At 33.0% G+C, this 13,326-nt stretch overlaps 1 protein-coding gene across 1 annotated transcript in view; it reads right to left on the bottom strand.

Annotated features, from left to right (window-relative positions):
* LOC104893037 (uncharacterized) overlaps positions 1-10,199 on the bottom strand; it is an 11,028-nt gene extending 829 nt beyond the window's left edge. The window contains exons 1-4 of the mRNA XM_010679075.4: positions 8,754-10,199; positions 7,222-7,258; positions 6,303-6,539; positions 5,953-6,000 (exon numbers count right to left, since the gene is read on the bottom strand). Coding sequence (XP_010677377.1) covers positions 5,953-6,000; positions 6,303-6,539; positions 7,222-7,258; positions 8,754-9,079 — 648 coding nt within the window. The 5' untranslated portion in view covers positions 9,080-10,199. The remainder of the gene's footprint in view (positions 1-5,952; positions 6,001-6,302; positions 6,540-7,221; positions 7,259-8,753) is intronic.
* Positions 10,200-13,326: the final 3,127 nt, after the last annotated feature.

Below are 13,326 nucleotides of genomic sequence, written 5' to 3'. Positions count from 1 at the left end.
GTGAAGATGCAGAGGTTTAAATGCCTTGACCTTAGTTCCAACATATCCCCATGAAATGTAAGAGGGAAGGAATATCAATGTGTTACTATCGAATTCAAACAAAGTGGGCACTCAAAATGGGTAAAATAGTGAATAAATTAGCCAATAGAAATATACATTGGTGTTTAGTGGAATCCAACTCAACAACAAGGAAGATGTTAACTCGGGGACGGATGGATTACTATTTATATATCTTTGGCGTATGCAGCCTCTACTGAATTCATATTCACCATTAGCTAGAAACTAATTAATAAAGGTGGTTCCTAGAAAAATTTACCCTAATATCTCAAGCTCCAAATGCAACAACAGAGCGCACTAGCTCATTGCCCTTTCTTTACTTGTTCAAGCAAATGGTAGGAAGAAACCAACTGCATAAGTTTTACTTAGCAAGCACAGACATCACAAGATGGCGCAAGCAAACAATACATGAAAATATTTGCAACTAACTGGTCAAATAAAACCTCGCTTCAGAAGGGCTTGATGACATCAACCACCAGGCTGGAATTGATGATAGTAACCAGCAGCCAACAGGCTTTTTTGTCAGATGGAAGAAAATGCTAACATTTCATATTTTAGAGCAGTCTGACTAGGTGGCACAGAGACAAGACCAGTGGTGAACAGGGACGAGATATTAATAGCAATTTTCTTAATCGTTCTTTTGAACGAAAACAACAAAAATGAAAATGAAATTAGAAAAAAGAATCCCAAATTATTAGAAATAAGCAAACGACATCTTGATTTAACGCTAATTTCCTTGTAGAAGAGTACTTAACACCAATTTACATGCTGCAATTCACAAATAGTCACATAATCACAAGAATACATGGGAAACCGCAAAATGGCTTATTGCCACAAGACTTCTATCGCTTCTGCAAGTGAGCTCCTTTAACTTGTTAACTGGAACAAATTGGTCTAAGACCTTGTATCAATGATGTAATTAACACCCCACTTAATTTGACTGACCAAAATCATACCAGAAAAACGGCATGGCTTCAGAAAACATGTAAGTTACTTATAAACCCAAAGCGTCTAAATTAAATGCATTAATAAGATCCCAAGCGATTATAACAAGTTGATATTTGGAAAATGTATTTCGAGACGAATTTAACAAGATCCCAAGCGACTATATATTTCCTTATACATAAATCACAAACAATGGTCAAAGTGAAAGATGTGAATAGCGCCAAAGTACAAAGTGTTTAGATTAAAAGGAAATTGAGGTAGTACAAGGTAAGGGTCAATTCACTTCAATTTAAGTCAAGGGGCACAATAGTTGCAATTGGTAAAAGTCGTAGGACAATATGTCGCTTTACTCCGTAAATCCATAGCCATGTGGAAGAAATAGACTATTGACCATTTATTCACTTAAAGCACTGATACTTTCCAGGAAAGAAAGAAACTTGAGAGAGAGACTTAAGGAGATAGGACAAAATGAAGGAGTGAGAGAGCAAGTTAGAGACAAAATGATGGGGAGACTGAGGGGAGGAGAACATAGGAGAGAGAGCTAAGAGTTGGGAAGAGAGAAACAGGTAATGTCGCCAGTGCTGCATCGTCATTGAAGTGCTGCGTCGTCGTTGACTAACTCTGAAAGTTGCCTACTTGACTGTAAACCACAATTTTCGCAAATTCACCCACGAAACCCACAAATTTTCTTAGAGGTCTGAGGTTAGTGCCACAACAAAGACATTTTGGATACAAGAAATGTCATCCATTTCTTTTCAATGACATAGTACTTTAGAGCATCCAATACTAATTTATGACTCTTCTCCTCCTCGTAACAGTTACGAAATTCCACCTTTCCAGGATAATAACACTAATTTGAGATCTTCCCTTATATTATAAACTTGTTTCATACTACACATAAATAACAAGGATAGCAAATGAAAACCCACGTATAAGTTTATCCCTGTCCCACATTGAAGACAGACAGAGAGGGAGTTAGAAAACTGTTTCATACTCTACCTATTCCTACTGGCTTGTACTTTGGTCAATATCTCCCAAGACAAAGGGATGTGTGCATTTGTGCAAGCTCTTCAAACTTTATCAAAAACCAAGGCCTTCTAGTAATAATCCTTGCCGGGAAGAATAGATCCTTCATGCCATAATTAGAACTACTTCCTCTAACTTTAGTTTTCTAACGCAAAAAAGCACATCCTTAGATCACACCAAAGAACACTTTGTTTTTCTGCATGTATTATAGTGTTAAGAATTAATAGAATATATGTAATATCTTTTGATTTTGTCAATATCTTGTATAATAGGCAAATGTATATTTAGCCTCCTTGATTATAGCCTTACTTATCTCACTTTAGGTTGTATATAATATTTGCTTATCAATGAAATCAATCAGGGTTGATCCTACTTTCATGGTATATTTGCATATATTCTATTAAGAATATTAGTAGAGCCCAAGTTATATTAGCTTAGCATCCATATGCACGCAGCCTGGCCAAGTGATGTGCTGTTTAGTGACGCTTGAACTATGCTTTGGCAAATCAATTCAAAAGACAAGACTAATTTCAATTTCTTTCAAAAGCAACAGGCGTTTCGATGTTCACTCCCTCCATCACAAAAAAGCCATGTTATTAACAGTAAGTGCACATTTCTTAAGGTAATCACACCACTGCACAAAGATGACTCAAATAGCCTTAATAATACTTCATCTAGTGTAAAAGAGACTCATTTTTCTATAGTTCACTAACTAGCCAGTGGAATATAACGACTCAAATTTATGAAGTAACTTACATATGATTAGATCACTTGTTCTGAGCTTCACAAGGACTTGTCATGATTGATAAATTGTAGAATTCCTATTCCCTTTCCATCACTTTATTTCTTTTGTCAGGGTATCTTAAGGATTCCAATAAAAGAATCTACTATTGTCTGAGGAAGATGGAAGTTTTTATTTGGAAAAAAAAAACAGTTACCATTATCATTTCCAACCACTCCCAAATATAGAACATGTGACTATTAATTTCAAGCGAGAAATTATTTCCTTCATTTTTCTTCAGTATATAAACATTAAAAACTAAATTAGAGGCATTTTAGTGCTCAATACCACTTCACTGACGAGCGAAATTCAGGCATCACTCCAGCAGAATCAAACAAGCATAGAATATTATTATTGCGCTAAAAATCTCTTTGGTCAATATCCATGCACTGAATATTCTATTGGAATATTTACCAAGTGATAAGTGCATATATTTCAATATATTTGTTCCCTAAAATTAGTCTTATAGTTGTCTTCTACGTGAAAAATTGTCAAGAATAAGTCAACATTCGCGTTGACCGCTTTTAACAAGTCAACCTTCATTTATTCCGGTAGCAAGTAAAGCTTGTACATGAATTAGCTTTTAACAAGTTTTTTTACTTATGACCCGAACAACCCCTACAATTTTGTTCAGTTTTAACAAGTGTGTATTCTAGAACTCATTAAATTGTTCTCTAGAACATATTTGCACTGCGTGAATTTTATAAAAGTTCCGTGAGAAACTTAAAACTGAACAAAATTGTAGGGGTTGTTCAGGTCATAAGTAAAAAAACTCGTTAAAAGCTAATTTATGTACAAGCTTTACTTGCTACTGGAATAAATGAAAGTTGACTTGTCAAAAGCGGTCAACGCAAAGGTTGACTTATTCTTGACAATTTTTCCTTATTTTATATTTATTGACTTTTAGGATTAGTGGGTTATTTATATCTATATTATATTATAGTGATTAAGTAGCTTAAGTAGTGTGTTATTTTTATTATAGGTTCACAATAGCAAAGGAAGACAAAAAGAAAAAGAAGAAAAATAACAAGTGAAAACCTAATCCTACATGTGGAGCAAAGAAAGAAAAGAGAGTTGACTCCCTTCACATTGCTTCCCACTTTCACAAGTAGATGCTAGTACCAAAGAAATAGGAAACCTATGATGCACGGACACTGTCTAGTCTCTACTGATCAACGTCTCGCATTTCCGACATTTCAGGACACTTTCAGACACTCTGAATTTTCTTTTGAAGATAAATAGTGAATTGAAACGAGACCGACATAGTTTTTTGTTACTAGAAGAAATGTTTTCCCTCTCAACCTTACTTTTTCCTTTCAATATCTCTAGATCTCTCAAAATATAGCCTAATCTACTATCAAAACGGTAAAATATCGTGTTCTCTAACGTTTCCCCGCGTTTTTTCACTTTTAGAATTTGTGTTTCCCCGCGTTTTTTCACTTTTAGAATTTGCGTTTCCCCGTGTCTACGTGTCCATTCAATGTTCCGTATCCGTGCAACTTAGCAGGAAACATTCCTATTTCTCTTTTCCACGAACAGAACACAAGAGGAGGAATTTATTTCCTCAAATTTTCAAGATTTGATTGATAGCAAAATCACGGGGCTAATATGGAGCAAATCAATTGTTTCTTTTCTTCTACAAGTAACTTCCCTAAAATTGGTAATTGGAGATTTCTCAATTGGGTATATAAATTCCTAATTTCTACCGCAAGGAACACACAAGTACACATAATGAAAGGGTTTTGTGAGATAGTGAAGATGGTCGAGTTTGATTGAGGGCTTTGATGTTGAAGGTGTATGAAGGTGGCCGATCGTTCTTTGTGGGTGAAATCGAAGGCAGCGGTTGCATACTTGCATTAGCGTAACTCCAATCTATGACTTTTTCCCATTCTTACATTCAATTATTTCTAATTACTCTTGTGATCATGACTTCTTAATTTTAGATTTAATTTTCAGTTCTTTTGATTTTCTTATATTTTTAGTTCACATGATTGAACGCGGCGTTAGTCATGATTTAATAGTTGATTCAGTAATTATTCAATTCATATTATCGTGTTCTTAATATAAATTTAATCTCTTTGCTTGTGATTTTGCGCACGGTTACAATTGGAGAGTCATTGAAGTATGCTAAGTAGTCATTAGGCGCGACGTCTAATGGTTATTTAGAGCTAACGGCTTAATGTTACTAAAGTGAGCAACTCACCTTAATTTTATTAAGTATATGAATTGATCTAATAAAATAAGTTTGTTAGGGTTGTATTTGTCTTAGTAAGATTCTAGTTTTCTAGTGAGCTAGACAAGAATTGATCGCCGCGATAATTCAACAACCTAATTGCTAAATCGAGTATTAAAGGGAACTAGATTATAAGTATTAAACAACTGTTAATTGTCTAATTAATCTATGATCGAACCGTTATGTTGGCTAGCTTGTTTGTTATTAATTGTTAGATTTAGATTAATAGGTATTCTAGTATGATTCTAAACCCCCCGTTGTGTGTTCATATTAGTAAATAATGTACTCTCTCTTTTTTATCATTCTGACTTTCATTTGCACGTCTCATAATGCACCTCTTTAAACTAAAATATCTTTCATTATATATTAGTGCAAATCATAATGATTCAATATTAATAATGTAGAGACGAATCAAACAAGACCCCACATGACTATATTTTTTCTTATAAATTGAAAAAAATTGAGAAGATTTTTGTTCTAAGTATGAATAGTGCAAGGATTCCAAGTGAGAAAGAAAAAAAAAAACAAGAGTATTTATTAGTGTTTATATTCTTTATGTGTATAATGATTTTCTTATGTTTTAATTAAACTTTAAGAGTTAGGAATTTTAACAATCTCCTTGTGGGATCGACCCTTTCTTACCCTTTTACTAGTTGTTAACATTTTGAAGGACTAAGATAGGTATTATAAATTATTAATTTGTCTACGATAAACGACACGTATCACCAAGTATGCCTTATACCAATAATTATAACCAAAATACTGCTATACAAGTTCTCCTAATTGACCCTAGGATGATTTCAAAGACTCGTGAACTTTTTGCACTAACAATATTTGCTCTACAAGTTGAACAACCTCGTAAACACAGCAAGCAAAAATACAGATTCAGATGTATTAAAAGATAACTTACATGTATAACCAGCACAGGGCACTTCACGTTCCGAATTTTTCGTATATTCTGCATTAAAATCATCATAATGGCTAATTAAATTTCAACTTGAAGATAACTCAAACTTGAGTTAATAAGAGACAAGCCTACATGATTCACAAGTAGCAACCATAGGCAGTAAAAAATAACCACGGAATCCGTGAAGGGACCTAGCGTGTTTGCCCTTAGTCTTGATAATCACTTAGTTGTGCATCAAATCAATTCATGCATATATACATATCAAATCAGAATTATCTTCCAAAGCACACTAGTTTGTGGATGAAAAGGGGGTAAAACAACTTTAAAAAGGGATGAAGAAAGAGCTCACTCACCCTATATATATCAAAACAGAATGAGAACTTCACATGGCACAATACACGAAGTCCGGAGAGGATGGCACTGTGCAAAACCACTCCCCTCAACCTTGGCAATTTCGAAGCCAGGTGCAGTGTGGGCCCACTTCCTACAGACTGCCCGTATAAAATTAAGTCTTCTTGACTGATACCATATTCCGACTGAAGACACTGATAAACAGCCTCTATATCTGCATATGTATTGGTCTCACTCGGCTGCATCAGGGAAAAAGCATGAGATATTTGTAAGTACCTAAAGAAGCTCTAAATTCATTTAGGAAAATATAGTTCGATTCATGGCATAGGCTACAAAATGGTGCCCAAAACAACCAGCTTGATACTCGAAAACAATTGACACCTTAGACAATGAAAACACAGCTGTTATAATCTTTTATACATTGATAACATGGACCATGGTACTCTCTCCATCACAAGTACTCCCTCCGTCTCATATTGTTGTTCCTTCTTATTGTAGCTCCAAATACCAATCACTCATGCAAGGAGAAGATAAAGTGTGAGAGTGGTATCTTTTTTGTTTTTTCAGATAGGAGAGAGATATGGTTGTGAAAGAGTGCGGAAGTGGGGTAAATTGGCTAGTTCAGTATTTGATTGCTTTCAGCTTTTCAACCAAAAATTAAAAACGGGGTTACTATATTTATGTATTGGCTTTTCCATTCATTTTGCATTGAACAGCCAACATCAACAACAGATTTTACCAAACACATTTAACAATAGTTAATAGTCAAACAGATTGTTAGTTAATGTTGTGAGGATTAGGTATCCGCTTAAAGAAAATGAATAACTTGTAGGCTGTAGCATATCTTTCTAAATGGATTGCGATAAGGCTTCAAGAGATTGGAAAAAGTGTAACTTTATGCTAGTGAGTGTAATGGCCTACCTTCCCAGTCGATGCACCATACCCAGAGTAATCATACCTGCAGATTTGCACACGAAGATGGATGAACATCCCATAGAAATGGTGTAAACATGGGGAAGATGACAATAGTGACAACTCAGTATGATCGAAAAAGTATGGCATTAAGTCAAGTAGAAAAAACATAGGAGCATAATTTCTAGGGGCATTTTATGGCACGCCTTGACATTCGATTGAATAGTCACCGTATCAAAATCTAAAGGATTTTAAATGTAACACAATACCGACGCCCTTTAGTGAGGATGTCTATATATAACAAGAACAAGTCTCTTCCAAAATATCAGGTCCCTAGAATTATAATAGAGAACTTTTAATCATCTATGACTATGTACCACATAAGACGACTGAACAAGTATATAACTTTATATGCCGAAGCAATTAGTATACAGTTACGAGTAAAGCAAAACATTGAATCCTACTAATCTAATTCATTTTTATTAAGATGATAACAATGTATCCAGAATTTTGATTTCCAGATGATAGAACTTACATAAAGTGCCTAATTTAAAAAATTTATCCAAATTCCAACATGAGTATATATACCAGTCTCAGCCATCAGCCATCAGGCATCAGCCATCAGCCATCAGTCAACTATTCTCAAAGAAGTTAAGGACAATTAAGGGGAAATTTTTCATGATCCTTTAACATTAAAAGTTGAAGATTTGTCCAATTGAGACTCTAAATACTAAAAATAATCTTAGTTAAAATAAAGAAACAAAAAATTAAATTAAAAGAGTTGTCTATCACCATTCTTAACATGAAAATTTGTCAAATTCCCAAGAACACAATCCCACACTATCCTAGAAGACAGATTCTGTCTCACAACAACCCCCGTGAAAGACTCTAAAAAATGCATGGCTTTACACACAAAGTTATCGAAAATGAACTTGCATCAAAAGAAGAACTCAAGGATATGGTGACCACAACAATAAGGCCAAAATAATGAAACAATTACTGCCATAGTAAATCAGAAAAAAAAAAAAAGAGCTTTTTCGGTTGAAATTTAATTATTCACACATTATATTTTCCTAAAGTAAAAAATTTAGGAAAAAGTTGATAGTACAAATTCACAAGGGAGGAAAAGGTCATTTTCTCACAAAGTTTATGCTTTCAGTGAGTGAATCAAAAGCTTTTCACCAAAAATTATGGCCAACTTGACACAGAACTTTACTGTTACCATTCCGGAAAGTAAAAAAAGAGAGAAAACAAACAATCCCCATCAAAACTAATATCAAGTGCTTCAACTTTTGTGTAACCTAGAACTAGAAGAAGATCATCCTAACCTCTAGGTCATAAAATCATGCAAATTTACAAAATAACCCTTTTCCCCTCTCCAAAAAAACCAAAAAAAAAAAAAAACTTTTCATCCTACCTAACTCAAAAAACAGCCATACATACACATTGATCTCAAAAACCCAAATTACACAAAACCCACAAAAGACAGAAAATAAATTTATAAATTTATAAAAAAAAAAAAAAAAGGAGAACGAGCTGACCCCATTAAGTTGACTCTGAGATTGATTTTAAGCTGAACAAAGAGATCATAGAGTTGACCAAGGTCAGCAGCATTTCCATGAGAGTAAAGAAGAGTGAGTCTAGCATAAGGGTTTTTCAAGTAAAAAGCTACAATTTTGTTCCCTCTTTTTGTCTCAATTACATGAACATTCAAAAGTGGGTCATCTCCTTGAGGTATTGGCACAGCCGCCGCAGTTGAAACCGCCACAACTTTGCTGTCTGAATCCCTTTTTTTAACCTCATATGTTGCCGGAGATGGCGGAAAGAAGGCAAATTTAGCAGCTAAATTTGACATTGAACACCCCATTTTACCCCAATTTGCACCAAATCACAAACTTCCCAACTCATGAATGCATGTGTATGTGTGTGTGGAGGAGAGAGGAAGTTAAAAGGTTTAAACTTTTTGGGTTTTTTATTGTTTAGTTTTTGTGGGTTATGGTTGGATTTTTTTGGGTAAAAATGGGGTTTTTGAAGTTAACTTGCTCTGCTTTGAAAACAGAGAAGTTTTGGGAGGTGGGTTTTTGGTTGAAAGTTGATGGAAATGGGGAGTAAAGTGAGGTGGGTCTTTTTTAAAAATAGAAACTTTTATCTGGGTTTGGTTGGAAAAAACTGTTTTAAGTGAAGGGGAAAAAAAGAAAGAAATTTTGGAAGGATTTGGTTGAAAACTTGAAATTTGATGTTAATGTGGTGTAACAGTTTTAAGTGAAGTAGGTCTTTTTCAGGAAAAATAAATTTGAAAAAATGGGTTTTTTTTTTCCTTGAATTTGATGAAAAATGGTTTTATAGATTGAAGTGGGTATGCAATGAAAGGAGAGAAAATGGATCAAATAAATGGCAAAAAAAAATGGAGAGTTTTAGAAATAATGAAGAGGTGAATCAAGATATAAAGTGGGTAAAAAAGCAAGAAATTTGTAGTGTGAAAACAGAGGGATTGAAGTTAATTTTCTGTGAGGGTTTAGCTAAATCTGTACTGTGATGTTTAGCTAAATCTGTGTAAGATCATCCCAAAAGGGTTTGCAAATGGTGATTTTGTAGAGAGAAAGAGTGTATTTGTGTATGAGTGTGAGCTTCACTGGAAAAAACAGTGAAGCTGTTTGAAGCAGAAGAGGTCAGTAGCACAGGAAGAACAGAAAATTTAGGAAAATGATAAATATACACAAAGAAAATTAATGAAGTTGAAAGGGGAGAAATAAATAAAAGGGAAAATAAAGGTGTAATAACTTAAGAACTGAGTTTCATGACTTCATTGTTGTGTCAGGGGGATACAGAGAGAGGGTGAAAGAGAGAGAGTGATAGATTTGTTTGTTTATAAATTCTGGATTTTATGGAGCATGTGAAGTGGAAGAACAAAACAAAGTTTGGAACAGGAGTTTTCAATTTTCATCATTTCCTTAGAAGAAAAAAAATTGAGGGTATGGACAAGATAATCAAAGTCATTATTGATGATTGGACTTTACATTTGTGCACTTATGCAAGATGAGGGAAATCAAAATAGGAGTTGTAGACTGATGTAGTCTTTAGAGTAGAGCAATCAATTTCTCCTCATTTTGGATTTTTTGAGTACAAATAGGAGTTATGTCAAACTAATTTTGACTGCTCCTAAAAAAAACCAAAAACTAGTTTTGACTAAAAAAATGTTTTGATGATATATATTTTTTTTTTGAGAGGTTTTGAAATATATTTAAATAAGTCATGAATTTATACAAATACTACCTCTGTTTTTTCAATTGTGACAAATGTTTTTTTGCACAAATATTAAGAAAAGAGGAGAGAGGATAAGATTTGACCCAATTACTCATACTTTTTGCATGTGCGGTAGGTAAAGTGAATATAAAAAGGTCAAATTATCCCAAAATCTTTACCAAAAAAGGAAACTTTGCAACTAAATAAAAACACCTATATATGAAAATTATTGCAACTAAAAACAGGAAAAAGTATATTAGAAGGAATTTCTAAATAAACAATCGTGTCATATGGCGTTGTTCCTTTGTGCGTTTTACTCCATGTAATTCACATACAATAAGTTAGAAATTAGAAATTATATTGTATGATTTGATCTCATGATCACAGACCTATATATTATAGGCTTAACTACTAAACCACATGATATTTGGTGTTATCAATTTAAAGTAAAATATTAATAAATGAAAAAATTCCTTACCTTGAGTATAGCCTGAGTCTAAAAACTAGTTAGTAGAATTAAACAACCCTATATTGATGTGTGTCACTCTATTGTTTAGACTAGCTAGAGATTTGAACTTACACAGTATTTATCTTATGACTTATCATTTATATACGGCCGAGGATGATGATCCCTCTATAAACTACTTTCTTTATTTTTAATTACTCATTTTAGAGAGAAAATGCATATTTTTAAAAGAAGTTAGAGAAATAAAGGAAACCACAAAATGTATGGCAAAAACCTCTTCTAAAACCAAAAAATATGGTATCTAGTCTCTACCACTATTTTTTACTTCCTCCATTTTAATTTAGTTGTAACACTTTTAAAATCACGGTCTACAAGGCAATAAAGGAGAGAGATAGTGAAAGAAAATAAAGGATCCAATGTGATAGGAGAGAGATAGAGAGAAGTTATTACCCAAAATGAAAGTGTCACAACTAAATTGAAACTTCCGAAAATAGAAAGTGTCGCAACTAAATTGAAACGAAGGAAGTAATATTAAACTAGTATTTTGGCTAGGACGATATCGCGCGCCTGTAACAGTTATCAAATATGAAATATGTTATTAATCAAAAATTTAACAATTGATTTTATTAGTTTTTCGTAATTTCCTGTCTAATGCAAAAATTGAAAATAGACGTTTATGGCATGATAAGGTTTTTAAAAAAAATAAAATCTAAGGAATTGGAGAAAAAAATAACAATTACCATGGAATTGGGTAAGAAAATGTTATTACCTTAATAAAAGTGTTGGAAATCAAAAAACTTTTTTGTATCTTTATAGTTTCATATATATATATATATATATATATATATATATATATATATATATATATATATATATATATATATAATATATATATATATATATATATATAATTTATATATATATATATATATATATATTATGTTTTACTTTGAAATATTAAAAATTGATATTTGTTAAGAGTTAATCTAGAAAAATCTTGTAGTTAGTAGAAAAAATCTTGTAATTGAAAAATATCTAGAAATATCTTGTAAAAATCTAAGTTAGATTATGAGATAAGTAGTTAGAAAAATCTAGCCTAGGATAAAATAAGATAAGGCTAAAAAGTTGTACAAGAAAAATCAAGCAAAGTCGGTCAAAGTATTAACCGACATAGTGCATCTATATATATATGGAATTATGGAGAAGTTGTAAGATGCATGCATGTAAGAGTGAAAAAGGGGAGCATCAGCTACATGCATGTAAGAAAGAGAAAAAGGAGCTCAAATATACGAGTAAAAAAGAAAGAGCTCAAATGTGGGTGAGCTTAGAGAGCTCCACACAAAATATTGAGAGGGTAGAAACTAAGGGTTCTACTAAAGTTAAGTGAGAGACATGAGCTCTCACAAATATCTTTGTATCATTTTCCATTTATAATGAATAAAAAATACAATTTTATGATACTATTCGGGTTCATCAAAACTTTCATGTGCGTCACAAATTCTATCTTGGTATCAGAGCCGAAACGTGATAACGCCAATATCCGAGTAGCAAGAAGAAGATAGAAGATGCAAATTATCAAGTTGAAGGTTGAAGCAAGATAAAAGAAGTTGAGGTAAGTGTCAAATCTAAAATATGTGGAAGAATTTAAATGAAAGGTGAAGATAAAAAAAATTGGTGAAGGGAAAATTTGGAGACAAAGTGGAAAAGGATTAAAATGATAAGTTGGAGGGTTGATGACATAGCATCAACAAAATGAAGTTAAAAATGGTGGGGGAAAAGCTAGAACAAAGAGGAAGCTAATGACAAAGGCATTAACAGAGTATGTTGGTGACAAGAGCATCGACAATTGGGAAGAAGAAGTAAAAAAGAAAAGGAGAAAAAGTGATAATTAGGGGGAGCAAGTTCGTAACAAGGGTACCAACACAAAATGGTGGAGATCAACCATATGTGAAGAAAATGAAAGTGAACTTGGAGATAATTGGTGACATGGGCACTAACACAAGCAATCAAGGTTCAAGCTCAAGATTGTTGATGACAAGGGCATCAACAGAAGAATAATTTGGGATACAAGATTTTCAAGATTAAGGGGGAGTGTTAAGAGTTAATCTAGAAAAATCTTGTAGTTAGTAGAAAAAATCTTGTAATTGAAAAATATCTCGAAATATCTTGTAAAAATCTAAGTTAGATTATGAGATAAGTAGTTAAAAAAATCTAAAGTCCTAGAAAAATCTAGCCTAGGATAAAATAAGATAAGGCTAGAAAGTTGTACAAGAAAAATCAAGCAAAGTCGGTCAAAGTATTAACCGACATAGTGCATCTATATATATGGAATTATGGAGAAGTTGTAAGATGCATGCATGTAAGAGTGAAAAAGGGGAGCATCAGCTACATGCATGTAAGAAAGA

The sequence above is a fragment of the Beta vulgaris genome, chromosome 5 (assembly GCF_026745355.1).
Source record: "Beta vulgaris subsp. vulgaris cultivar EL10 chromosome 5, EL10.2, whole genome shotgun sequence".
Lineage (NCBI taxonomy): Eukaryota > Viridiplantae > Streptophyta > Magnoliopsida > Caryophyllales > Amaranthaceae > Beta > Beta vulgaris.
This window is presented reverse-complemented; position numbering and strand designations above follow the sequence as displayed.